This window comes from Colletotrichum godetiae (genome assembly GCF_030913485.1).
Source record: "Colletotrichum godetiae strain CBS 193.32 chromosome Unknown BDP55scaffold_123, whole genome shotgun sequence".
Lineage (NCBI taxonomy): Eukaryota > Fungi > Ascomycota > Sordariomycetes > Glomerellales > Glomerellaceae > Colletotrichum > Colletotrichum godetiae.
In genome coordinates, this window is record NW_026851371.1 from 16621 (window position 1) to 42918 (window position 26298).

At 48.7% G+C, this 26298-nt stretch overlaps 12 protein-coding genes across 12 annotated transcripts; 5 read left to right on the plus strand and 7 right to left on the minus strand.

Moving 5' to 3' along the window:
• Positions 1–24: 24 nt before the first annotated feature.
• Positions 25–561, minus strand: BDP55DRAFT_735454 (uncharacterized protein; the record flags this gene model as incomplete). Its single annotated transcript, XM_060580321.1, has 2 exons — positions 25–198; positions 532–561. 2 exons carry the CDS (start codon positions 559–561, stop codon positions 25–27), a joined length of 204 nt encoding a protein of 67 aa, XP_060421513.1.
• A 4905-nt stretch (positions 562–5466) lies between these two features.
• Positions 5467–5980, minus strand: BDP55DRAFT_687968 (uncharacterized protein; the record flags this gene model as incomplete). The annotated part of the gene is made up of 2 exons (XM_060576608.1): positions 5467–5878; positions 5930–5980. Coding segments are annotated over 2 exons (198 nt in total), but the record flags the coding sequence as incomplete, so codon positions are not given.
• Positions 5825–6632, minus strand: BDP55DRAFT_687969 (uncharacterized protein). The gene is made up of 2 exons (XM_060576609.1): positions 5930–6632; positions 5825–5878 (listed from the first exon to the last, which is right to left on the minus strand). The coding sequence occupies exon 1, from the start codon at positions 6556–6558 to the stop codon at positions 6289–6291; it is 270 nt and encodes an 89-aa protein (XP_060421515.1). The 5' UTR covers positions 6559–6632; the 3' UTR covers positions 5825–5878; positions 5930–6288.
• A 2526-nt stretch (positions 6633–9158) lies between these two features.
• BDP55DRAFT_687971 (uncharacterized protein) lies at positions 9159–9397 on the minus strand. The gene has a single exon (XM_060576610.1). It carries the CDS (start codon positions 9390–9392, stop codon positions 9177–9179), a length of 216 nt encoding a protein of 71 aa, XP_060421516.1. The 5' UTR covers positions 9393–9397; the 3' UTR covers positions 9159–9176.
• Positions 9398–10227: 830 nt separating this feature from the next.
• Positions 10228–10808, plus strand: BDP55DRAFT_721938 (uncharacterized protein; the record flags this gene model as incomplete). The annotated part of the gene is made up of 1 exon (XM_060578536.1): positions 10228–10808. Exon 1 carries the CDS (start codon positions 10236–10238, stop codon positions 10806–10808), a length of 573 nt encoding a protein of 190 aa, XP_060421517.1. The 5' UTR covers positions 10228–10235.
• A 1416-nt stretch (positions 10809–12224) lies between these two features.
• On the plus strand, positions 12225–12908 carry BDP55DRAFT_639361 (uncharacterized protein; the record flags this gene model as incomplete). The annotated part of the gene is made up of 1 exon (XM_060573243.1): positions 12225–12908. The coding sequence occupies one exon, from the start codon at positions 12225–12227 to the stop codon at positions 12906–12908; it is 684 nt and encodes a 227-aa protein (XP_060421518.1).
• Positions 12909–14481: 1573 nt separating this feature from the next.
• Positions 14482–14883, plus strand: BDP55DRAFT_506317 (JmjC domain-containing protein; the record flags this gene model as incomplete). Its single annotated transcript, XM_060567666.1, has 1 exon — positions 14482–14883. A coding segment is annotated over one exon (402 nt), but the record flags the coding sequence as incomplete, so codon positions are not given.
• Positions 14884–15111: 228 nt separating this feature from the next.
• On the minus strand, positions 15112–15580 carry BDP55DRAFT_687979 (uncharacterized protein). Its single transcript, XM_060576611.1, has one exon. The coding sequence runs from the start codon at positions 15444–15446 to the stop codon at positions 15144–15146; it is 303 nt and encodes a 100-aa protein (XP_060421520.1). The 5' UTR covers positions 15447–15580; the 3' UTR covers positions 15112–15143.
• A 491-nt stretch (positions 15581–16071) lies between these two features.
• On the plus strand, positions 16072–16580 carry BDP55DRAFT_721940 (uncharacterized protein). Its single transcript, XM_060578537.1, has one exon. It carries the CDS (start codon positions 16092–16094, stop codon positions 16557–16559), a length of 468 nt encoding a protein of 155 aa, XP_060421521.1. The 5' UTR covers positions 16072–16091; the 3' UTR covers positions 16560–16580.
• A 2396-nt stretch (positions 16581–18976) lies between these two features.
• Positions 18977–19969, minus strand: BDP55DRAFT_774434 (superoxide dismutase; the record flags this gene model as incomplete). Its single annotated transcript, XM_060581210.1, has 4 exons — positions 19790–19969; positions 19519–19717; positions 19319–19459; positions 18977–19248 (listed from the first exon to the last, which is right to left on the minus strand). Exons 1-4 carry the CDS (start codon positions 19856–19858, stop codon positions 18977–18979), a joined length of 681 nt encoding a protein of 226 aa, XP_060421522.1. The 5' UTR covers positions 19859–19969.
• A 3429-nt stretch (positions 19970–23398) lies between these two features.
• On the minus strand, positions 23399–23783 carry BDP55DRAFT_639365 (histone-fold-containing protein; the record flags this gene model as incomplete). The annotated part of the gene is made up of 2 exons (XM_060573244.1): positions 23399–23562; positions 23645–23783. The coding sequence occupies 2 exons, from the start codon at positions 23781–23783 to the stop codon at positions 23399–23401; spliced, it is 303 nt and encodes a 100-aa protein (XP_060421523.1).
• A 1336-nt stretch (positions 23784–25119) lies between these two features.
• On the plus strand, positions 25120–25864 carry BDP55DRAFT_639366 (uncharacterized protein; the record flags this gene model as incomplete). The annotated part of the gene is made up of 2 exons (XM_060573245.1): positions 25120–25341; positions 25436–25864. The coding sequence occupies 2 exons, from the start codon at positions 25120–25122 to the stop codon at positions 25862–25864; spliced, it is 651 nt and encodes a 216-aa protein (XP_060421524.1).
• Between the last annotated feature and the right edge of the window lie 434 nt (positions 25865–26298).

The following is a 26298-nucleotide window of genomic DNA, read 5'->3' on the forward strand; positions in this document are numbered from 1 at the left end:
TGAGACTTTGATGCAGCTTTGGAACTACGCCCACAAGCTTTTGGGATCGTCATCATCCTCATAGATGTACTGCAACTCAACACTGTCAGTATCAAACTCGAGGTCATCGTCTTGCTCAACCGTTGCAAATCCTGCCAGATGAAACTCGTACTTCTCAATGATCCCCTTGATCCTGCTACGACACTTGGAAAGGTGTTCCTTTCGATGCATGTGAGCATCGATGGCCAACGCATATACCAAAGGTATCGCGTCGTTCACTTCTCTGTGTTTAGGCCTTCCTCCGTGGACGGCGCTTGCAGAACCGTGCCCCAACTGCAAGAGGGAGGCCACCTATAACTGAGAACAGACACAACCGCCCGAAAGGACTGTGGTTTAAGCGACTTCCTGTGTCATGAACGGAAGACGTTTCTTCCCACTGCTGAGAAGGATGTCAATCTCGCCCACTCTTGCCTCTGGTATACAGAAGCAACCATGCGCGATTCTTTGACAAAAGTATCTCGAGACAGTCAGCGTCGCGACATTTGTGCCTACGCCAAGGATAGAGGCGGCGGCCACGGTCATGCTGAGAAGTCTCAGTATCTTCACAATAGTCTGGTCAATCTTGACTTCGATGTCCGGGACTTGAGCTGCGCACAACGCCACGATAAAACAATATCATGAAATGAAGCCATGTCCATACGGAAAAGACCTTTGATAGAGTTTTCGTCATCTGGAAATACGCGAGGGCGGTTAGAGAGAGATCAATGTGCTTCGGAAACGAGGAACCACGTACCTCTGGAGACGAATGCAAACTCCACACCCAACTTGGGCCAAAGTTATCATATCTTCAGTCTTCATCCGTTCCAAAACATTCCTTGAACACAACCCGTCTCTAAGCTGATAGTGAAGTCTCATTAAATTGTATCGAGGTGGTGTTTAGCCGCGTCTAAATACACTTTCGTGCCTTTGCGGTAGAAAAAACGTATCTTTCTTCGCGCCAATGATGATGACGGGGACCGAAGGTGTGGAAACCACCCCTTTCAGCACACAAGCCAGGGCGGTCTGAATAGGGCGAACAGTTTTCAGATAGACACTAGTTGTGGTATATCAAACGCTCAGCTCATGCATTGGAAATCCTTTCGCGAATTGATGACACATCGCATGCCATATTGCGTGAAGATTCTCCTCGACCTGTGTCTGGCCTGATCGTTTTGCAAGAAACTCCTTGAACACATTCACTTCTTTGAGATTGCCAGCCTGAGATCACTCAGAATTGACCTACGACAACACACACTGCGTACCGTGGAGAGACAAGATGATCTCATTTGCGAAAATTTTGACAGAGGCACGGCGACTTCAAAGAGCGCAAACACGCACCGAGTGCCATCCAGAGGGGTTCAGGGCCAAGTCTCGACCGTTTAGTTAGTGATGTCACCGATAAGAAGCACCCATCCCGAGCTCCCAAAGTCCAAGTCTGCAGCGACGACAGCAGCGAAGAGCTATTCAAGAGTCTGGCTTGTCTATATAAGCTCCTCAGGATGGAATGCCCATTTCATTTATACATAGCAACACCGGTCAACTCATATATCGAATCTGCAAAAGATCCAAGATGATCCAAGAAGGATAACCTCAAGATTGCCATACATCTATTCATCGCGCTCCGAATTACCGGTTTTGCCCAAAAAAGAACAATTCTTCACATGCAGGCTGACACCCCACCCTTTCCCGCGCGTCGAGCTTCGATCGCTGGGTTCTCTCGTGTGCTGCGAAAAAGCCCAGGCCTGCAGTCGGTCTTCCGCGGCAAACAAAAACAGCGGTCCGCACCGGCAGAGAAGTAAGAAGGAAATCTTCCGAATAAACAATAAGTTGTCGTATCTTAAGTTCTCTTGAAGTCCGGAGGGGCAGGAGGAGAGAGACTTGCCTGAAGGTTGACGGCAGCTTATTTTTTCAGCGGTGGCTGTAAGATTGCTAACTGCCTCAAGATGGTGTTTTGTAACTTGCAGCATGAAGTATTCTCACGCCATGTATACCTGACTCTGCAAAACCCCTAGTCATGGAAGTGGTGATGAGACTTCTATCTCGCCTTCTGGCTGTCGACCTCTCGTGTTCGATTTCGATTGGCATTCTTCATTTCGACGGACAGTCATCAGATGTCAGAGAAGCACATTATTATTCACGAATTCAACAGGAATTCTCTATGTCGATCCGAACAAGGCTCTCCATAGGTGTCGTCCCAGATCTGTATCGGTTATAAGACCGACAAATTTACAGAAGTTCGGGCGTGCAAGCGTCCGCCACTGACCCATGGCTCAGCTCATCGCTCTGGTTCTCGTCTACTTAGCCACAGAAGATGGTCCGATGGAAACATGAAACAAGACGTGATTTTTATCTATTGACGATCCCCGACTAACAGTACGATAAGTGGACTGCTATCGATCTATTGCTGTAATTCACTTAATCGTTGTTCTATCGACGTTTGCAGATTCCGACTCTGTTCGGTGGCGATCCACTGAGCGGCGATGTGTTGGTTCCGCAAATCTAAAAGCCACTTCTCGCTTCCATAGCCTGCACACTGGAGTACATTAATAGCGTTATGGATACCCCGATACAGCTCATCTGTTCTTTCTTGAAGCGCTTTGTCTCGCTCAAGCAAAGCTTGCAATTTCCCCACGTTCCTACTCTTCTCGTTATCGGCCTTAGCATCTTTGTCCATGATTCAGGGATTGGTTCGCTTCAGCTGAGATCAAAGCCCTTATTTACTCGTAATCTGGACTTAGGACTTCGATTGTGATATTGTCAGTATGTATCGGCTGGGCACGGGAATTGCTAGATTTCTTAAATAAAACAAGGAGCCAAGGTCATCGCCATGTGGCAAATCAAAAACAAGGTATGTCGCACCTGCGTCAATGGAAGAAGGTCAGAGAAACAGGTCCAGACTTTATGACTGCGCAAGTATCATTGGCCGGCTCCTCTCTGTATAAGGCTGAAGCCCGCGCGTTCGGCTGTGAATCTAGAGGAGTGATCAAGATGATTGAGAAGGATTGTTTCTGTATAGAAGGCAGCTTTTTTGGCAAACAGGCTGGGGGCATTGTACTTTGCTTTTACAGTGCGGGCGCAGACCATTGACAGCCAACTAGTTGTTGTACTGGGCTTGTCAGATTTGTACACATCTCTCCCTACTCGTCGCAAAACCAATACGCTCTTCCCCCAAGCAGGATACGAGATTCAGCAATGCTCAATGCTGCGGAGTTGCATCGTTCAAACCACTCTGTTAGTTGTGTTAGCTTGGTTATCTAACAATATCCATATCCTTGCTCTCTTCACCGTGGTTGGGCAAATGATTGCTACTGAAGGTGTGGGGAATCTCGCACTCACCTCGTCCCACCTAGACTAGTATCTAGCGAACCGCTTCGTCACACAGAAGCAAGGGTCCATGCGGTCGTTGCGCGACATGAACAGGCGTCACTGATGCGTGCAGTTCTCGTCCAAATCTCTTAAGACATCTGATGATAGATTTGATAGCCTGTGAAGGACAAAAGGCGAGCTCAGAATGGTGTCTGACCCAGCGTCTCGCTTTGGGAATCATCTTAGAAGTCTTCTTGAAGCTTGCAGCGCCGACTTCGGGCCCCTGGCACCAGGCCTAGCGTGTCAAGAGGAGCAAGGCTTGGCGCGCTTTGCGACGTCCTGGCAGCGCTAACTCAACGACGCCGGCACTTCCTGCGCCTATACAAGGACCACATCCGGAAACCAGGAGCTACAGATCGTTGGCTGGAAATTGGACTGCCTTTTTGCAGCTCTGTGTTTATGAGTCTTCGGGTCAGCAAGCTGATCAAACTCCGGAGAATGACGAATCGTCAGCCAATTCGAAAGCGACTGAAGCTACGTCCCTGCAATTCGCTAGGTGCGATGGGCTTAGTCGAGTTTGCAGGTTGAATAGTTGGAACGTTGAGCGGCCAAGCGCTCAGGTTCGCCGGGGTCTCCGCCCCAGATGGCCGAGTCCCTTGTCATCCTTCTCAGAGAGTCTCAGAGAGGCATCGCTTTTTGCCTCGCTTCATTGCCACGTCGATCTGTCTGCTCTGATCGCTCTCCTGCTTGCGTGACGGTGGGGTGGTCCTGGATTGTGAATAAAGTTTCGACTAGACAGGCATGTAAAGGACCTTACCGACTAGCTCCTGTTATGTCCACCCAAGGGCCAAGCAATCACATAACATAACCGCGTCCCCACCGCCTGTTCTAGATTTGAACACACCTGGCGATCGCGCATCCCGAACCCCGACGCGGCCCTCTAGACGATGTCTCGCTTGGTGAAAGTGCTTGTAGCGGTCGATCAGAACGGTGACGCAGGTCTTCACTCCCCGACGAAAAAGCATCCCTGCAATGTGCGTCGCGCAGACAGCCAGGGTTAGGTGATAGGCAAAGTTGATGACAAGGGCAGACGCAAGAACAGATACAAGAACAGTTAGCTGTCTGTGAGACGTATAGCATTGGCAACGAGCCTCTCCGCTGAACTTCAATAAAACCATTCGCGAATACTATCACCACCGTGGTCAAGCTCAAGGCACTTCATGGCAGCAGAGGTCCATGGCGCGTCCTGCATCAACGCCCACGGTCTCGCGCACGTCCTCTGACGGCGGCATAACTCGTCCACCATCTGCTCTCTCGGCCCCCTGTCCACCAATCCCCGACACAGTGGTTCGTGATATCACTATCCTAACCCCAAGCCATACGCAACGAACATGGTCTTGCCATCCTATAGCACACTGTGTCCCGGCGTGAATGTGTTCAATGATAATACGGAACAGATCAGGAAACATTCAGGGTTCCGGGGAAATCCGAGCTCCAGGGCGGCGCAGGTACAAATGTTTGTTGAAGGCGTGTAAGGCGGATATACCCCGGTCTTCACGGAGCATGGAGGTCGTCGTAAGCATTTAGGCGAACTCAAGGCTCGAGAAAGGCTCTCATGCGCGGTGCCCACACTTGAGGCGGGCCAGTAAGTACTCGTGCCAGAGTATCGAGACACACCGTGCCTACATGGATGGGACGTCCCATTCGCCCCTGCACGTCAGCCATGCCTTTCAGCCTGGCAATCACCGCCGCCGCCTCCTTTCCTAGATGGTTATAGCGATTACTTCCAAAGGAGCTCTTGCCACTTCTACCATGTGGCGTCCAGCGTGTTGGGATCACCAGACGTCGATTCGGCAAACAGTGTTGCTTTTTCCCATTCGAATGAGCCCATCCAGGTCGACGACTTGACTCAACGGCGAAATACCTTAGCAGCAATGAATGATGCTAGCAAATAACAAATCATGCAATGCTCCCAAATGATATCCAAACGTACACCTCGCCGTGTGCTCACTATGGATGCCGGTGATGAGCTACCGTTCAGTTGCCCGCATAATACCTTTGTTTCTGTCGGATTGGAAGTCCAATTCGACCTCGAGGCAAGGGGCCCGCGCAGGGGCCGCTTACAGACCGTACTTACGAGATCCACGGTCTGCCCAACCTACGGTTGGAACCTCCTTTTTACACCTTACGCAGAAGCTAAATATATATCGATTTTGACCTCTTCGTCACCCACGGTTCGAACCAACCCCTGTGATAGGAATACCAACAGTTTCCAAGTCCCAACAATGCTAAGACCTGATTCATTCGTCAAGAGAACCATCTACTCCAAGCACACACACTAGGTACCGTACTCCCGTCTACACCACTGATCAACGTCGGTGGCCCCCTGGCAAGCGCTGGTCGATGGTCATGACAGACTGGTGAGATACAGCATTCCGGCTTTCAAAGAAGGCGCTTGTTCCTCGCACGCTAACCCCAACGTTGAGCATCGGGTACACGATGGTCTTCTCTTATCGCACAGCTCATTTTCTCCAAGCAGGCACTGAAAGCAAACCTGTCGGGATGTCAACAAAATATTCATTTGTTGGGAGGAAGTCTTGCTCACCGATGGAAGTTGCTCATCGAAGCATCTCGGGGCACTGCAGACACTGTTACCATCTGCAAAGGTGCTCACATGAGTCATTATGCCAACGGATCCACCCGCATTCAGGACTGTGGTATCTTTACCACGGCGTCTTTTCTTCCGTGCGGGTAGAATATTACTCGACTCGCGTATGGCTCTATGTGATTTACCGCTGGAGGGAAATGCCCGTCTATGGCAAAAGCTTGTTGATAAAATTTTGTGGGCGAACTGGGATGAAAGCTGCCATATTGATTGCTCATCGAACGTTCGAACGAAAGCCTTTCGTCATTAGCTTCCGGGTCAAAGATAGGGGCTTACCAGTCAAATAATTACGAGAGGTGTCATCGAAAGAAAAGCGGAAGAAGAAAAAGATTCTCGCTGGACGTAATCGCTGCGAAGATGTACGCGATCTTCAGACACACCTTATTCATGCTGAGATTGTAGCGAATCGTGGACGTAGATGGAGTCATATCTTCCTCGGTGTTGTGTCGAATCCACTGATAGATCTCTTGCAAAGTCATTGATCGGTCGTCACGACTCAAGAGAGCGCAACGGATCAACTCGTAGCAAGGCTGTCTGCCGCTTGGTTCCGCCGAGGCTGTCGCAGCCATTTTACTGGATTTGTGGTTGGTCAGATTGAAAGTCCCGGATCAAGCTTCCACTGCTTCTCAAAACAATTTGAATGGGTGATGCGCACCTGACGTGCGTAGCGGAGGCTTAAGCATCATTCGGCATTTCTGGCAGATTTATTGAGGAATTAATTCGTACCCTATGCCGCAAGCGAGCGATTCTCACGGGCAATCAGACCGGGAAGCCTTGTTATGTTTCGGGCGCTGTCTGCATAGTTAAGACCTTAATTATCACTCGTTGATGAAGCATGAGATCGTAACATAAAACAAAAAAGAAAAAGAAAGAAAAACAAAACGAGAGCATAACCACAGAGAGTAAAGAGTCCGCGATAGGGGCCAATGACCCGTGTTGTCTCGACTCTCGTGCCGATGTGTAGGAGACCTTAGGTTTTAATCTTTGGTAGCAAACCCCCAACATAGTCAAATAGGAATTCGTGTCTTTACTCAGATTATAACGGCCTCTTGTCTCGCTATCTGCTGCTTACTCTGAGGAAATGCCCTGAAATATCCGCTTAACAGCGCCTCATGATCTCCGGTGGGCCGACCGAAGTGTCGAAAAAGATATAATCTACCAGCAATTGTTACTGGTTTGCGGCCCAAACACCGACCCGTTCCACAAACCCAACCCTCAAGCTCCACTCATTTGGTGCGTAGGTGATACGTAATTGGTTCCATTGCACGACTCACCTGCAGCTACAGCAAGAAAAATCGACTGCGTGTTATGACTGTTACTAGCGTGAGCGACTTCACTTATATTGTTGGCTCTAGTTAATTGCCCGACGCTATAGTTACCTGAAGCCAGATATTCTCTCGTCATTGGCTAGCTTTCAAGCTATCCGATCCGAAGGGGTCATTGACATGTTATGTCCGTTTTAGCGAGACCTGACGTAACTGTATCAGGTTCTGGCCGTAATGCACCCCAGTAACGAGCGGCACGAGGCACGGCTCACATTCAACTGTTGGAGTGCGATGACAAAGACAGCTCGATACCACCATCAGTTCCAGTCTGACAAAAGTAGTTGCCGGTGACCAACCATGACATCAAATGCGTCGGCGAGAAATGAGACCGCGGCGTCCGTGACGAGGTTGCGAGATATTTAAATGAGCGCATCTCAATGTAAACACACATTGCTATGGAAGAACTTCTTGTTGCTTGCGTTGTATCCCTTCTCATTTCGCTACTGATTAACCTTCTAGCTTATGCTCGTCTCCGACGTCACAGTGTCTTAATCACCTCACTTGTGAGGGCGGTGTCCGACTGGCATCAGACAGTCGCTCACCTCAGTGGCCAGCTAAATTCAGTTGAGGCGTCTCATCGCAGTCCAAAGCGCCGGCAGGACATTAGATTGGCCAGGAGAAAGTTGCCACCGCGACAATGCAGGCACCGTTGATATAATTGTGCATCTGTAAACTCGGAGAAGCAAGGCTCCATGCTGCAAATTGGCAGTGACACAAGCAATACTTAGTGAAGGTCGGGCAGTCTTTAGAAGTGGAGACTTTTGCATTTTTGTTAAGGCTAGTTGATGACGGGTGGAATGAAGCCGCTGGCTGTAAAAACTGTAGTCCAAGTCGGCCTATTGGCAATATTCTACACTGGTACTTCATGCTTGCATGACCACGAAAAGATCAGGGCGTATTGGCAGATATCGCTACGGTATGCTTTGATGAGCTTCAGACTAGCCCTGATTATACAAACCACGTAAACTTACTGGGATTACCAAGTGCTGGCCATCTAGGTCAAAGCATCAACAAAAGCTAGATATGTTAGCTCCGAGCCGATTTGGCTTTGAAGTCAGTCGTTTCTCTTTGCTTTCTTGGTGTTCGACACTCAGAATGATGACAAGAGGCCATGATGGGCAAAAGACGTGCTATCATGTCATCGCATATGTTTTATTGGTCCGTCTTCTGTGGCTTGAGACGCACTTGGAAAGCTCATTCTGACAAGATAAAGTACTCGTGGCCTCATAGAAGACCGGAAAACTGATCGCAACTCATCAAAATAGCATTGATAGTTAGCTAGTATTACCATCATATAAGCACCCTGTACTGTAATATGCTCGATACCAAATGGGCTGAGGGACGTAATTGACAAGTATCACTAGACGATTGGATTGAGGTATTTCTCGATAAGGGCGCGATTTGTTGAGAAAAAGAGCAATCATTCACCTTGACTTCATTCACGGTATTGATGCCATAATACCGTCAAACCTACATGTCGTAATGGGCCGTTGAGACTGAGCAACAAAATTATGTGAATAGAGCGGGAAAGCATCACGCATTTCGCTTTGAAATGGCTTAAATCGCTGTAAGCCTACCTCCTGGAGTAATTTATATGCAACCCCGTCCGTATAATACTCTTCTGTCGTAGTTTCCGGAAAATGGCGTCTTCGCTGGATCGTGAGATTGCTGACTTGCTCGAGTTGCTTGAGGAAGACTCGCAAAATACTGTTCCTAGCCTCCGTCAGTCCTTCAAAAGCTCAAAAGGCATCCTCCTGCGTTGCGTAGGCTCCAAATCAAACCCAGAACTTGTGCGTATTGCTCAGACGGAGGTGCAAGCCTTGTCTGGCTGGTTAGGCGACATCAAGGCACTGCAATCATCTTCATCCATTGCTCAAGGTTCTCACCCTACGACATGGAAATACGTCGATCATTACGACGAGCTTCTTTGCATATGGGGGCTTGAAGTGTACGATGGCGCCGTAGGAGTTGCCGCCATCTTGGATGTACCTGTGCAAACTATTGGGTGGAAGACGGTATCTCGGTTGCCTTCCACGCAATCGGCTTATAGGCAGGACAAAGACAAGAAAAACTCTCATGCAAGCAACGTAGATATCATCGATATCGAGGCCGATGATGGGTCCGTAGATGTTTTCATACACAACGGCACCTTAGGTCGATTTGAGCCTCTGTACGACCAATGGTATTGTTGATGGAGAGGTCAACCTGCCTGTCCAGTTGATGTTTCTTCTAGTTTCCACACGACTGTTTACTATCAATTCTATAGATGCGGCGAAACCCCGCGTTGGGTTTCAGACATATAGTTAGAAAAGAATGTTGGCTTATTAGAAACGAATTTTCTGCGTCTTTCGAAGAAATGTATTCACCTTTGTCGTGACCCCGTCGATCCAAGTCTTCATAGCGTCATAACATTCCCATGCACGTTCAGCTACAACCAGACCAAAGGGACCAGTGCGAAGCCACCCCATCAACCAAGAATGGGAGACTGCTATGGTGCGATACTACAACCTGGTCCATGTGGCGTTGTCCTTAAAAGCATTCTTCGGCCACCATCAGGTAATTGCGGCCACGCATTGCTTAGCATCAAGCGCACTTTGGAGTTGACATTGTAGTGCTTGCTAACATCAAGAGTGCGTTAAGGACTACATGTTCTGCCTTAATCCTAACGTCAGTGGATATGGCACGAAACCTCACGTCACGGCAATGCCCAATACATGTCCACCAATAGTTAGCCACACCATCTCCGGATGCAGTGGATCCAAATGTTATCAGTTGAACGTTCTTTTGTTATAGGGCTCGCTACAGGTATAACATGGGCGGATGATGTTCCGGTGTCGGCACGAATGGCTATTCAATCGTACTAAAGTCTTTGATTCGACTTGCTGGAAATCTCAATTCATCCTCGATGTATTTGATCCTCCATGGAATCCTTCCATTTCCATTTTTTTACTCATCCAATTACCACGAGAACTGAGTTTCCCGAAACAAGCAGCTGTCGCGAAATCCTCACACGCACAGCGCTGGCCAACATGGACTTTCCTATTCCCAGCATCCGCCTGTCAAGATACTCGTTGTTCCTATCTGGGGCAATTTCCAGACCTCAGAAAGTGGAAAATGGGCGCCTTCGCGGTAAACCTGGCAAATTATCTACTCAAAACGACGAGGGTGATGTGGTCACGGTGCCTCCCACAGCTCTCCCATATATCCCAGAAAAGGAAGATATCGTCTCGTTCTTGGATGAATGGCAACAGTGTGCGAGTGACCTTCGGAAACATCTAATATACCTAACTAGGAGGAACAACCCATGCTGCCCTGCGATGAGACAGCTTCAATGGACGTGTGAACAAGTTTTGTGCCGCTGGGAAGCGTGTTTTCGACATGCATGTCCTGGCCTGGAAAGCCCAGTGGACTCGAACATGGCTCTTCCGGATCTGACATCGCCGATTTGGGATGCGTTTCTTGAAGAAGGCGCCTTCGAGGCAACTGCTGATTAGATGGAGTGGTATATTGCTCATAGAATAATGACATGGTAATATGCCTTCTAGGTTATTTTCTTTAGATACCAGGTAGCTGTCTTTGACGCGTTCAACTGTGGGTTCCCCTATATGGATCGTATAGCTCCAGATCATCTCAGGATAGTCCAAGCACTGTTATTTACTTGGAATTGGTCGCTACAATCTTGCGGACTGACCTCGAAATTTTTCTTGAAAGTGTAGATGGTTCGGTGCTGGAAAATGCCATGTATTGTCTCAAGAGCGTATTAGAATAGGACAATGTACTTGCTTTGTTGCTTTCACCCACACACGAACCATAGAGGTAATTTGAATGCCGTGAATGTGAACCCTGATACTTAACACTGCACATATCGCAAACATAACGCCATTCACCGCAGCCGGCAATCGAGACCACATGTGTCTTACGACAAGCACCACTGTCGACTACTTTGGAGAAAGATCTTTGATATCGCTTTGATACTCTGCCTAATGCCTGAATCTCCTTATCAATGACGAGGAGTATGTACCATGATGTCTAGATTCAGTGATCATCGGCTATAAAGGCCGAGATGTGAGATCGAGTCGACTATTGAGTTCAAGCTATGAGGCTGTCGAACGCGAGTCGCGCTGCATATAACGATGCTTGGCTACAGAGTCGGACGTAACGCGTTGATCGGAGCCATTAAAATAAGCTTTAGTCTTATAGACGAATGAGCCTTAGTCTTATAGACGGAATCGGTTGTCGCCACGTCCTGACAATAAAGGGATCCTAGCTAGTTCGTTCTCAATTACCTCTTTTCTACTAATGGGTAACAGAACAATTCGGGATCGCTGGCTGACTTACGGTGGAGACAATCATTGAGATGTGATTATGGGTCCTTCTGTAGTGTACATGTATTCGAGCAACGGGAATCCTGACGATGAAATCAGTCTGTTGCATCGCCATCCGCAGTATCATGCATCCTACTTTGCCGCGGTCGTCCAGTGACCGTCAAATTTACGTGTAGTGGTGGGGAGGATTTCAAAACCCGTTAGCGATGGCGTTGGTGATCGTCAAAGCTTGCTAGAGGCAGGGGGATGGTGAGCTTCGGTGGGAAAGTGGGCCAACTAACCAGCGTTAGACCTCCTATGCCAACTTACGGCGCTGGTGTTCGTAGATGAAAACAGAAATAACGGTAACACCACTGACGAAAGCCAACCGATTGTACCACATATTCTTACGGTATTGCTTGAAGCACGCTATTAAATGAGGCGACGTGCTTCTTCAACACTGCACGTCGTAGATAAGACACCTTTCTCCTTTAAGTTCGTTTCGATATGTTGCTGATCTTGGATAGCCGCAGCCGCATAAGATGTACTACGGTCTCCGTCGCTCGCGGGGCTTCTTCTCAAGATCGCTGCAAAAAAATCGTCAATATGAGCTGTGGAACACCATCTGAGGGCCGTGGTTTTGACTCAAGAACGATGATTCACTGCCGCCCAGGTTTAGAATGCAACACGTCAATTACTCCCTTCATGTCGGCACAGCCCAGCTTCTTGATGAGAGGCCAGTTGCACCACGTCATCGACAAGCCGGGGGTACCGCTTCCTACTTTTCGCGAGCTGGGACTAGACAAGTTTCTGACCAAGGCCGAAAAACGCGATTCGCAGCAAGACCTGGAAGAGAATGAGAGCCCAGCTATGATCCATTCGGGCCCCCAGGCTCGGCCTCAGCGAGATGGGACAAGTTATTCGCGACCTTACTCTTCGTCCGCGACTTACAACGAATCGGACAAAGCATTCAACAGCAGCTACCCTGGCAGCGGAAGATCGTGGGGTTTGATATACCAAACGTCCATCGTAGAACGCCCATGCCGCCCGCAGCAAGGCCTTCAGAATACGCACTACAGGCACCGCAGAAGGGCAGGGACCCGTCCGCCTTATCGCTCTAGCTTGCCGCACAGAGTTTCGGCAGGCAGTGGAGCGAATGATGACCGGAATGCGGCGCGAAGAGAGTTCTCAATTACACCACAGAGCGCATCGTCTCCTCCGCAAAATCACGCGAGGTCGTGGAGAGCAAGACGCTATGACCTTATCGGACAGTTGCATAGCAAAGCATAGATGTTGACCCACGGACTGACGCAGAACAACAAATCAACATGTAGATATGTGTGGGGACTTGGGTAATTATCACAAGGGCAGCCAGCTGTATCCTTTACGCTGCGCGACGAGCCGCGTCTAGGGATGTACAGAAAAAAGCGTAGAAAATAGAATGAATGTAACAGATAACGAAGTCATCGCCGCTATATACCTCCCCATTTTGGTTGACATAGTTGACGTATCGTCTTTGCACAACGACACAAGTTAAAGTAACCCTGGAGTTCGGGGCCTGGTATGTTGAATGTTTAGCGCGCGAATCTGCTCACGTCAAGTTTATTGCAATGGTGTCGATGTTAGCTCGGTCATCGAGATTCGACAAATCAACATCCTTCGTGAGCGGTGGCTCATAACGCTATGTATTGGTGGAGACCAATGAGACTTCGAGTAGGTTGTCGTCTTGCAAAAAAACGGCAGATTCTAAGTAGTTGATAATGGCAGTTTGCCCTTTCTTAAATACGTATTCATGGGTTGAAGATAAGTCAAGCGCAGCTCTGTTCGACATTATGTGATGCGACGTAACAATGAGAGAACAGAGATTAGGGTCGCAGCTATCTTTTTTCGCTCAAGCTATGAAGAGCTTGTGTCATTTCGTCGATTTGTGGGCCGATTACTGTGATGAGATAATGGGCCAGGTAGTGAGAGGGGTCTATATTCGTGAGATATTGCGAAATCAACAAAGGGGCCAACAGACGGCAGTATTATCTAGGAATCAGCTGTCTGACCCATGGTATGAAGTGTACAAGTAGGGCAGAGAGAAACCCTCTTATTCGTGTGTTTCTGTAACCTTTTGTCTGGGAAACGTTTTCGTGACAAAGCATGACGGAATAGGAGGATCTGTTGACTAAGGGCCGATTGAAGTGAAAGCAGCTGATGGCATTTAAGTCCCTGTCCCCAGTCTAAGCTTTCGCACAACTTCGGAATATCCTTGTATAACAGGAGGTAGATAAGGGTGTTAACATCACAAACAACGCCAATTACAATCATGGATACCAACAGGAAATCGCAAACGCTAGGTTTCTCATCGCGACCGACCTCAGCACCTCTCAGCCCTACCTCTGATCCAGTCACCATCACTTTGAAAGACTTGGGACCTAGTACCAGTGCTACGTTGGCCCGATTTTGCAACGATCCAGATACAGTAGCCAAAGGCTTTTGGCAGTGTCGTATCGCCGACTACAGTCCGTCAGGTATTTTTACCGAAACCGGAATCGCCAGCTTCCCGCTGGAAACAGATGACGACACGTCTAGAGTGGACTTCTACACGACGAAGGTTGGACCCTCGCGGCGAGGAAACGCTGTGTTTCACTTACAATACGCTAACACCGCATACCGCCGCCCGAAGATGGTTTCGTTCACAAGTCACACGCCCGCAGTTCTTAATAACAACAACCTCTTCTCAGCTGATGCGCTGCGAACACGCACAGCCATGCACGGCCAGTACTATATTGGCGACTGGTCTTGTTTGCTTGGTAAGCCGTCGTCGTTGTTGAGTTGCGGTCCTCAACTTAAGAGCCTCTTTGTGAACGATGCCAAGCCGGGCATCACGACGCCGTATCTGTACTATGCGAAACATGCACTCACTGGAAGCGGCATGCATATAGAGGACCTCGCTGTGTCATCAGTCAACATGGTACGCTGGGGTGCCCCCAAGCGATGGCTGTTCGTCACGCCAGAGCAAGAGAATGCGAGAGCCTTCGAGAAGAAATGCCGCGAGACATTCCCGTGGCGCACACATGCCCGTAGGCCTCAACGCGTAGCGCCACACTGCTCACAGTTTGTGCGGCATGCAAATGTGCTCGTAACGACTGAGGCTCTCCTTGACTGGGGCATCGACTTCAGTGAGACAATCTGTCGAGAAGGCGAGCTGGTGGTCACTCTCCCAGGGACATACCACCAAGTCGTCAATATGGGGGAGAACCTCGCAGAGGCTGTCAACGTGATGTGGGGCAACTGCGGTGAAGTCGTATCGACGTACACTTGTTGCAGCCGTGATCGATGTGGACATACTGGTGGCGTCTCCCAAGGGGATTTGACGCCCGGGATCTTAGGTCAAAGAGATTCAGGAACGCTACACAAGTTGGACAAAAATACATCGAGGTTTAATTGAAGACATCGACGCATACGTAGTAGGATAGCAGCTGTGCGATGGCATAGAATGGATGACATGTCGTGAGGATTTATTTTGATATGACGAGGTTATTGGGCGTGCATGTTAGATGGCAGAACAAATTGCCCCGACGCGAGATGCAGCTCTAGGATGGATAGATACGTGCGACCGTTGTGCCCAAAATGTCGTCGAGCTGCTTCAGATCCCCCAATGAATTGGTTTAGAATGTTCCATCGACGCCTGGGCAGAGCGGTTCCTGAGGGTGTGTGAAAGATCCTCTGAGTGAGCCGATCCGCTGGCAGGATTACAGACCCGAAGACAAGAAGTCGCCACTGAAAAAGGAAAAGGAAATAGAACGAAGAACATCCGCCAAGGGCCAGTAAACAAGCCATGAGGTCTCGTACGGAGGTGGAGCTGAAAAATTGTCGTAGCGAGCTCTCGACCTCGAGCCTCGTCCTGTTGACGGAATCTTTAATGCTTGATGACTTCAATTTCAATAGTGTGTATCACAAACATGCGCCGTCTCCTTTTCCAAAGCATGTGAAACTGCCATTTGGCAGTCAGGCAGGCAGATGCACGGGTCTGAGTGTTATAGCAGCTGACAGCTTAGCAAAGGCATCTACTTCGAGATGTTTTATCTGATGTATCGGTATGCGAACCGAAGTTATTAGTGTCGCATGATGAGAACGCTACATCGTTGACGAGTGTTACACTTGTCTTTTACACTTCCGTGGATGTAACGGTTTACCCACTTCGTTGTTCGCACTAGAATAAATGTGATGTAGAGCTGTGCCCCTCTTTGGCCAAGAAATGGACGGGTTTGCGCGGTAAGTTGGTAAGAGGTTGATCACCACTCGCACTTGTTAGCTCGTTACTTACACAACATCGAACGCGATATAACGTATTACCCTACCATAGTACTTCCAGTTATCGCAGAATAAGTGATCACGTTAGTGTCTTCGAACCATTTATGCGACGTGTCTCACTTAGCTTGAGTATATTGCTAGCCACGACAGAGTATAAAAAGTCCCAGCGCCATGTGCTTGAAAGGATTTGAAAATCGCCTACGTACAGCGATTCACAATTCGCGAGCCATGCAAATCACTGTCCAAGTACTCGACACGCAGAAACGACCTATCCCAGGTGTTTTCGTGACTCTGCACTGCTTGGATGTCCCAGATATTTCGTTTAACGGTATCACAGACTCGAATGGTAGACCCTTATGGAAGTTGGAGAGCGCCTCTCGACCGGAACACACCTGCCGTAGAGTTTGGAATGCGCACTGGCAGATCACAGTCTATTCCATGGGGAAAATGATGCCAATCATCCCCGTCGTCTTCTTTGTTCCGAACCTTATCCACGTACGCATTCAGCTGACAAAGAAGGGGTATGTGATCGATCTGTGTCATCCTGGAGTGGAGGATTCTAGTGGAGGTAGTCGAAAGCAAATCATTCCCGCTGTGGGGGCCATGCTAGAAAGGCGGGCCAAGGGTCGTTTGCTTTGACAGATCCATTTCCGGCTCTAGTCATCATCCATAGTGAGCAATACAAATCCTGATTGCAATTGGTGAATGAAACATCCTTGTCTGTCAAAAGAAAGACGGAAGATAAGTGCGACATGGACATCTGAGTGTGTGGTCGATTTGTTCCCGCAGCTTTGTGTCTGTTTCTCTCCCGTAGTTGACAGCGCATCCACCCAAGGCATAGAAGTCTACCATGCTTCGCCTTCGTTTCGTATCCATTAGCATTGACATAGCACCGAACCGACCGGGTAACGTCTTCTTGTAGTGAGTTCTAGAAGCCATCCGTACTGGTACCTACGTCAAACGCAAAGAAGTCTAGTATGCGGCAGTCTTTGCGGCCAAGTTCCAGCAAGCTTAGATACGCCTGCGAACAACGACTGTACGCAGGTGGAAATACAACAGTACTAAACTTACGCCTTACACATTCTTCATGTACTCTGTCGGCTCAGGCTGTTCGGTTGACTTGACAAGCTAGTGGACTGTTTGTCGGAAGAGAGGGTATTAGTAGAATAGTAGTGACCATAGATGTAATTGCTGTCCTTCTTAATCACCATGTACTACGCCTGTGATGTGCTTATGGAATTTTTGGTGACTGATGAGTTTCTAAATGAAATTACTCACTAGGGATAGCTGATGAGGATCCAACGCACATCACCACCAGGTCCATCCCAGACGTAGCGCCGGCTGCCGAAGCCAATACCTAGGCTCTTATGGTAACTTCTACTACACTCTCCACTCAGCCTGCAGTATAGCGCCAACCGTTTTCATATCTCTATCGAAGTGCCGTCTGACAAGTGCTTCCAGTCACACATGAGTACGGCTGATTGACAAGGTGCGAAATCTGCCCGTGTGAATTGTCATGCCATGCAAATTGACTTTGCGAAGGCCTCGTTCGTGTCAGACGACTAGCCATCTTTGCCGTGACACAATGGACCTGTATTAGCCTTGAATGAGTGACAGTCATGGAAACGTAAACATGCGAGCGCAAGCCGACGAGCATTCATAGTGGGGTCTGCAAAAGGCCATCGGATCACGAGATTCCTCAGCTATAATGGAGCATATCAAGTCAAACACGTGTCTGGGCGTGTAGCTGCGGAATAAGCTTAAGGTAGCGATTGCATAAGATGATCGTCACGCGATCGACGCATATCCTGACTCGCCCAGATGGGTGCTTGGGTCATGACGGCTTCACAAAGGACAGACGTCTGACACTCTCCGCTAGAGATAACAGTACCATCTTGCCTGGTCGAACTATTTATATGATGGTGATCTATCTGATCGGACTCAGAGTAGGCTCGTTTTACTGATTGGTTATTTCCCTTGAAGCATCATGGTAGCATCCAGATTACTTTCGATCACTGAGTTTTTGAGAAGTGTAAATTTAAAGGGGCTTGGGAAGTGTTTAGGTCAAGCCAAATCTGGCGGTCGCTGTAAGAAGAGAATCTGCAGCGATCTCGAAGAAGCCAGCTTCGTTCATTTCGAGGACGCTAAGCTCGGGGACATTGTAAAACGAGCCCTTTGCAGACTGCACAAGTGTCAAACGGACACCATTGTGTCCAAATGGCAACGCCAGCTTTCACAAACGAGTGAAGAGGTGAGCAGTGCTCGGCAGAGAAGGCGGATGCTTCAACAGACGATTATCCGCAGACAGTATCTTCGGTTGGCGCAGCGACAAGAAAACGAGAAGTTGAGGTTGCAACGGAGAAGGTTTTTTAGCTTACATCGCCACAAGAAGGGAGGCATACCAACAAACCCTGCAGTTTCGGCTGAGTGCCTGCCAGTGCGGGTTGATTGACAGTATGTGGGGATAGGGAGAGCGGTGAAGAGCGATGGGTAGCCATTCGCAGATCATTGCGCTTAGTCCAAGGTGTCCAGTCGGGCTATGTGTTGTTGTAGAGGTGTGGCGAAAAACTCAGGGAGTTCATGTCACTCAGAGCCTGTTCTGGCTGGTTTTCGACGCATTAACGTCCATGACGGCAGCATTCATAGTCAATGCCGTATATCATTGCTCGCTTTAGCCTCAAGTACGTTTTCCGGTAGGAAGTCAATACAAACCATTGTTACCTTTCAAACCGCTATGGTTGAATTGATCTCAGCGCTCAATAATCCACGTCTATTCACAATGTCTCCTGCAAACGAATCATACTGAAGGTAGCGGGGAAAGAATCGGGAGATGAATCCAACAAGCAAGTAAACTATATTGTAGAAACAGCAGTGACTTTAGGCGTTCCTCCATCCGAACATGGCCTAAACGAACGCCACGCTCTACTTTCGTCACACTAGTATGCAAATCACATTCTAAGTGCGACTGAAAGCTTGATGGACGTCTCATTAGAAACCCCTTCTATTCAAAGGCAAACTCAGACTCAGGTTATCTAGTTATCCATCAACCTCGAGACTTAGATATCGCCAACACGGCGGACCAGGTAAGCTGCAGTACACGTCAAGCACAGAAAGAAAACTGATACGCTCAGTGTCGAAGCCGCGCCGACAAATGGTACATGGTCATGAGAAGTTGCAATAGGTGCAGCACCGGTCGCCTGAACCGCACTGGGAATGCCGGTCCCGTTGTTGTATGGCGGAGCGCTTTCGACCAGTTTGAAATTTGTGCAGGTGATCCGCGTCTTGTTTGCGAAATGCAGCACGAAGCTGCGGTTGCCGAAAAACGAGCCTGGCGATCGAAAGATAGCGATCGACGTATGTCTGACGGTAGTGCTCGCCGGCGACAGAGCCGTGCTTACCGCTGAGGTCTCCAACTTGGCAAGTTTCTGGCTTGGAGGCATCGCACGGTGTACCTTCTCCACGGATGAAGGGGTCATGGTGCGCGAGTGCTTTCGTGCAGTTGCCGTCCTCCGGAATCGGATCCGCATGAAGGTGGTAGGCTATAAACGTTAGAAAAGACTTATGTGAGTGATTCAGACGCAAACAATTCCCAACGTACTAAAAGGGCCGCCCTCGGTTGGCAGATTCGAAAAGCCGACTGTGAGCTCGACACCGTTGCCGTCCCGAGCTGTCATGGCGGTGATGATTCCTCGTACGTTTCCAGTCATGGAACCTGCCTCGAAGAAGGGTCTATCCGGAAGGATCGCCTCATACACGATACCTTGTGGGTTTTTGACGAATGGAGCATCGCCAAGTTCCTGCGGCGACGCAGTGTCAGCGGGATGGTTGCATGTTGGGGGGGGGGGGGGGGGGGTGGTGAAAAGCCATACTCCAGTACCTCGCAATGCAGCGCTGGCAAACAGCTGCAGCGGCGACGGAAAAACGAATGAACTTCGCATCTTTGGCTTTTGCAAGCTAGTCGTTTTCCTAATAGATTGAGAACTGAACGTGGTCGGAGATGGGACTGTAAAAGGATGTATATCGTCACCTTTGTGGGCGCAGTGACTTCCCGATTATATATATTTGTTGACTTTCTACAGCATCACTGTCACGGTTCTACCCGAAATGCAGAGTCCAAATCAAAGCGCTATGCGTTTGATTGGATAGATGGTCTAGTCCAGTCAAGCGACCGCAGCATTCTCTCCAGGTGTCTAGATGTAGGGCTGTTATGTGGAGCCGGCGGGACAGGCTGACCAAACGGCGGGATAACCTGGGAGAAAATGTACCCAGCTTCGACCGCTTCAAATTTGAGACAGAGGCTTCCTAACGTTGGATTCTCTTGGATAGAGACTTGAATTACGAACCGCAGCGGAGTAGCTAACTGATGCAGTTCCCCCGCTGATCCTACGCAATTGTCAGCCGCAAGCCGAATCAGGGTCGTGACCCGGCTTGTGAACCCTGCTACGGAGAAACAGCGGGAGCCAGCTCGTGGGAATTCCAGTACCACTGATGATTCAACATTCTCTAAACCAAGCATAGCTAGCGTGGCAAGGTTATGTTACGCAAGGTCATGCCACGCCCTGTCGCAATCCATTGGCGGTTACCCAGCAAGACCTAGGTAGATCACAAAGAGACTTACTACTAACGAACGTCCCCGACGCAGCACAGTTATGCTAATGGGACAGGAGACTTCCATAGAGCCAAAGATTCGACATCGCGGATGGGCTGGCTTCGCACCATGCGACCGTATACAGCTTCTCTACCTGCAAGTTCACTTTCGTCTCTTTGCTAGTCTCGCTAACGTTACGCATAGTCAGTCTCTCACGCGCCCTCCTGCCTTAGTTGGCGAGTGGGAAACCATCCTCAACTCATCCTTGATATTGATGCTCAGAATGAGCCTCATCCTTCCTTCATGCGCTCTCGTTTATCTGCGACGCCCTTTTGAGGTATACATCATCAAGGCGTAGGGAGAAAACAGCGAGTTAGCCACACCCTTGAAAAGGCCTGCCGATTACATGGAACATCATTTTCGCAAGCTGCGTTGTCGTTCGTATCTCTACGATAAACACTGGCTAGAAAGCGCTTGTGTCTTGACTCTCCGAAAGCACTTAGACTACTTAGAAGTGGCCGCATGTGTTCAAAACTTGAACAATAGAGGCATATGAGTCTGAGAAGAGCGCACAATGATGCTCTTGTTGACTGGATCTATCCTTGACTGAGTGAGGGCTACGGAAACGGGAAGAGTTATGTCAGCAGCCCACAACGTTTGGGTGAATGTATTGAGATGTTCACTATTTTACATTCTGGGGGATTCAAGATGAACTGCAACTGGCGACCAATGCGAACAGAGTTCGGTGAGGGAGGCGTAGCTATGGCATCGAAACGTGTCGATACGCGTTGCTGTTATGCTTTCCAGTCCGTCAGGCAAGTAACGTGTGAAAAAGCTGGACAACGTGCCATGCAGCCAGAAATTTTCATGGACAGCTGCATGGCCCTGTCGAAATTCTTTCGCATGATTCCTAGGATAGGGGGGATCGGTGTAGCCACTTCTTCGGCACGGAGGTAAGTATGTACTCAAGCTGTGGGTAAAAATTGGTGAGCCTCGACTGATTTAGTCATAATAGTCCTGACTGTTTGTAACACAGCTACTGCTAACGCCTGCCCGTTTCCCCTCCGCGATGTTACGATTATTAGTGTGGGTTGTTCACATGGGAACACAACAGCATGGAAACGCGTGAACCGTACTGTGACCTAGCAATCAATCACTCCCGGTGGTGAGAGTTAAAAAGACGAATCGGTGACTCTTGTTCTCCCACGTCTTTACGTCTTTTTCGTTCTACGTACTTTAGACACCGAGTACGCCAAGCACTTGATTGCCCACCCTCTCTTGAAATGGCAAAATCAACCCCCCCGAAAGACCGTTTCCGGCCGTATCATGTAGGACGTGGGGGCGCCGGCAACGTTGTGCGACCGGAAAGCCGGCACCGCAGTACTGAAAAGAGCATTGCGCCCACTGGTTCCCGGCCTAGGGCCGAAAGCGTACAGCAAAAGCTTCGGCGGTTGTTCAAAACACTAAGCATATGACACCGTTACGCAGCTGTGCGCGTCTACGCAGCAGAATAGATGCGAGGGGCATGGCGAAATGCTTGCCGAAGCCAACCTGATCGAGAAAGTAAGTATTCTTTGGTTGCTAAGCGTGTGTCCAGGATAGTTGGCGATCAGATAATAACCCCGCTAACAGGCCAAGACATCCCACTCCCACCATAACACTGTGTTGACAATTTCGGCTTCACGCATTCTGACATCACTACGGCCAGAATGATCCACCAAGGCATTCTTACAGGCTACCTCAGATCGCATGATATGCCATTAGATCCTCCGTGTTTTACGCGAGGTGGTGGACGATGTATATTTCTTGTTTCACAGGTGGCTGAACTGTTCACTTTCGTTACCGTCCTCAATAAGGTCCGATATACCCTTCTATGTACCAGGCAATTTCCACATCCGAGCACAGACCACAGTGAGATCTAGAAACAAGACCAATACCAGCCGGCCACGAGTGGACCTTTCGGTAGGCCAGATGGGGCCATCCGGTAATCAGCGAATCGGATCATGCCCATATTGTCCGTTTGCCAACAGCCAGTTAGATCGTGTGTTGCCAACGTCAACCGCTCGGTACTCGACCTGTGCATCGTCCGCCCTGCGGCACATTTGCAGGGCGCAGAAATCCCTTCAAGAGCATCACTCCGTCCATCCCAGGCGAAAATGACGTGCGTTGCAATGAGACTAGGCGGGCCCAAATATGCACAGTCGCCAGTTTGCGCGTTCTCGCGAAAAGACATTAGCTTTTTGTGTCCCTTCAAAGCAACGCAAACTCTACATGGAAGGAGGGGTCAAATCGCGATAAAAGGGACAACATGAGCTTTCTCTTACTCACGGCCCTCCGCGTGGTTCCCGAGGGCAGGATAGTTTGTCTCGTTTTCTTTTGTTGCATGTCCGTAGAATGCCGCTTAGTCGGTATTCTTTCGATAGACAGCGAGCGGCTGTGCTGTCATGCACTTCTCGATATGATGGCCACCAAATTGCTCCACGAAACCAGCCTGCTGATGATGATGCTTCAGCCATCTCCGGCCGCTATACGACCTGTATGCTTTTGACATGGAGTTGCTCACCAGCTCGCCTTGGTTTATCCTGGCTTAGCTGGAAACTTTGCATCACGAAGATGAGGGAGAATTCTGCTCTAATCAATTACCGCCGGAACTAGGTTGCCATGTAGCGGAAAAGCAGTAGGACTGGCTAAGTCCTTTGCAATGTTCGGTCTACTAAGGCAGAAATGATACAAGCTAGCTCACATTGCCTGATCACACATACTTGATATCGCGACAATTTCGTCGTCTTGTGAATATTCAACATCGTGAGATGTGTATCAGCTGCAAGTGGCGCTGCTGTTGTTTCACCTCCACCCCCACAGATATGATAACCCTTAGGCCGCCCCTGGTTCAATGGCCGTACCCATATAATACCCTCTTGTGCAGTTTCACCGCATGAACGATATCTAGCGAGGTGATCGTCCGACGGTTTGCATGATCGCAATACATGACTGCACTGCGGATGATATTCTCCAGGAATGACTTCATCGCGGCGCGTGCTTCATCGTAGACATCTCCAAATATTGGTCAGTGCCATTCTAGAGGGTATAATAGAAAGACTTATCACAAACCGTAACTGATACGCTTCACGCCCACCGCGACGAGCTAATCGACGTATGTCTGGCTTGCTGATACGTCTGATGTTATCCTTGAAGCTTTTCTTTTCGCGTTTAGCGCCGAACTTGCCGAACTTGTAACGAGACACAGGGTTAGCATAGGTTGAAGGCTTATTCATCTTGGTTTGTGAGCTGGTAGTGCCCTAGACGACCATCCTTCTTATATCTTGGTCATTACTGATTGAGTGAGGGAGTTTCGTCACATCGTCCCTCTGTGTCATACAATGTTGCTCATGGTCTGACGCCGTGAGCGAGCTTGAGGGCAGCCGCAATGATAGCATTACTTGTATCAAAGCACATCTTACCACCCGTTGAATTGAGTGAATGGCCGATATTGACACTCATCTGTAGTCGGGCAAAAAGGAATGATGTCTCATTCCTTACAATCTAGCAAGGATTCTCGTGATATCATGGGGCAGGTTCTATAATGTGACTTAGCCGACGAGCAACCTAGACTTGCCTTTTGACCTAAATCAGAAACTTTGCACGTGCATATCACTAGATTAGGCCGCAGACTTTACTCTTCGGATGCTATTTATGTTATCCCTTGAGCGCAACCTAGGACTTTTCATGGGCTTTGAGCTACTAAAGCATTGCTATATCATATTCATACGCCAGATTCTGTGTAACAAGAATGAGGTCATAGCTCAGGACCTGTAAAATAGCTATACAAATATAGAAATTTCTTTCTCGATTGGCGGCGGACGAACTTCCTCGCTAATGCGGCTCGAGTATTGTATTGGTCCTTTGGCGATGATTCGATAATATTTACGTGAGCTTCGGGTTCAAAGTAGGTAGTTACAGATTATGCAATAATAGTAAAGACCACCTATGCAAGCTTGACGTAAAGGTTTGTAAAGGCAAACAAAGGCCAGCCTCTTCATAGGTTGACAAACTGCTACAATCGGGCCGAGGGAATTTTTGTTCAAGAAGGGGCGAGATTTAGTATGAGTTACTCACTCGCCTATCCTTAAGTGTTGTTCAAGTACGTAATGTCAAGAGCATAACTAAAGAGAAGATGTTCATGGTTGTCACGGACGATTCTTGATAACATCACCGATATGTGATGAATGTAGCTTGAGATTGCTCATTGAACTTGCCAGTATAGACCTTACCTACGTGTAATACTGATGCACGCACTTGACCAGTCACAGTCCATAAAGAGCTAACGGAATACCGTGCTCAAAGAAACCATCTGGTGGGTTTTACGTCATTTGAGTGAGAGTTGATTAGCACTGAGACAATATCGTAATTCAATTGAAACTAGATTGCCGGAGTTGGCTTGGTTAAACCCGGTTGTGAGAGACTCGAACACCGCCAATAATTACAATATTTATGCTTTACCATATACGATATTCTTTGTAAACACATCGCAAACCACCGTCTGTAGAATATCGCGGCTTCAACGATCTCGATCCGCTTAGAATTGACGCCGTATTCATCATTGTAGAAGGGATGAAGCTCTATCTGAAAGAAGGCAGACCTCAGTACCGAGACGCGCCCGGCGGTGTCTGCGCAAGATACGTTGGCGAGCAAAGGAGTATGGTCTTGTTCAAGAAATTGTGGCAACAAAAGATCAGAGGGCGTTTGAGAAACGGACCGGCCAGCGAAAGCGGCCGTCAAAGCAGGAGTTTCGAAGTCTCTGGCCACAACGTGCTCATGCTGAAAGTCGCAGTCGTACGACCGCCTCCGGACTGGTCGACTTCTCGTGAGGTCTCTAACTTGTAGCCTCATTCCTACAACCACTTGAAAGCCTACTCCATACGTCTAGGGTGGCCAAAAATCTGCCACTTCAATCAAGCAGTCGGCGAGGCGGCCGCTCGTCCTCGGACGATTTGAGGACAATGGCCGTTCCGCTGCCGAGGTTCAGCGGTATGACACCAACGGCAACTCTCTATCAGATGAACACAACGACCAAGGCTCTCTTAATATCCTTCGCTGGCGATATCGACCTTATCCACTCCTTCAGCAAGCATTCTCACAACTTACCAGGGGCAGTTTCACAGATGCTGATGAGGCAGGAAAGACGCTTCTACCACTTGTTCTATCCCTATCGGGGCATTCGAAATACCTGGGAATGAGTGGTCGCAAGACTCTAAAGCAACTTTTCGGAAACAACACACAGAGTACAGTCTGCCGACCTCAATCGCCATATCAGACAACCCGTCGCTTGAAGAGTGTTCCGGTGAAGACATTGTAGACTTGCTGTTTAGTTAGATAACTTAACGGATTCTACAAAGACACATTTATCAGATTTGATCATAGTCGTGTTAGGAATCAGACGGCTAATTAGTTCCAGGGAGTTGTTACTGATTGACAAGGTGGTGAGATCAGGATTGGGGTGGCACTCAAAACCTGAATTCCCCATCTCAGGCTCTAGTGAATGCTATTATTATACGCAAGAACAGTTTGGCCTAGGGCGAAAAAATAAAGCTAGGTGCGATTAATAGTCCTCAAGCTCTTATATCGGGTTGATAAAAAGACATGACAAACCTCAATAGCTGATCTGTTGTGTTCTATTCCCTTCAACAAATCACTAAATATGCTAGACAGTCTAGAAAGCTTCTATTTTCCGTATTCTTCTAACTCTTCACAGCCATATCCGCAACGAGGGTCACTTTTCGCCTTCGTTCT

What these genes read in the sequence shown, in the direction of transcription:
- BDP55DRAFT_687979 (XM_060576611.1), bottom strand. Translation starts at nt 15,446, where the DNA reads ATGGCTTGTTTACTGGCCCTTGGCGGATGTTCTTCGTTCTATTTCCTT.
- BDP55DRAFT_721940 (XM_060578537.1), top strand. Translation starts at nt 16,092, where the DNA reads ATGTGCTTGAAAGGATTTGAAAATCGCCTACGTACAGCGATTCACAAT.
- BDP55DRAFT_687971 (XM_060576610.1), bottom strand. Translation starts at nt 9,392, where the DNA reads ATGAGAGTTTTTCTTGTCTTTGTCCTGCCTATAAGCCGATTGCGTGGA.
- BDP55DRAFT_687969 (XM_060576609.1), bottom strand. Translation starts at nt 6,558, where the DNA reads ATGGCTGCGACAGCCTCGGCGGAACCAAGCGGCAGACAGCCTTGCTAC.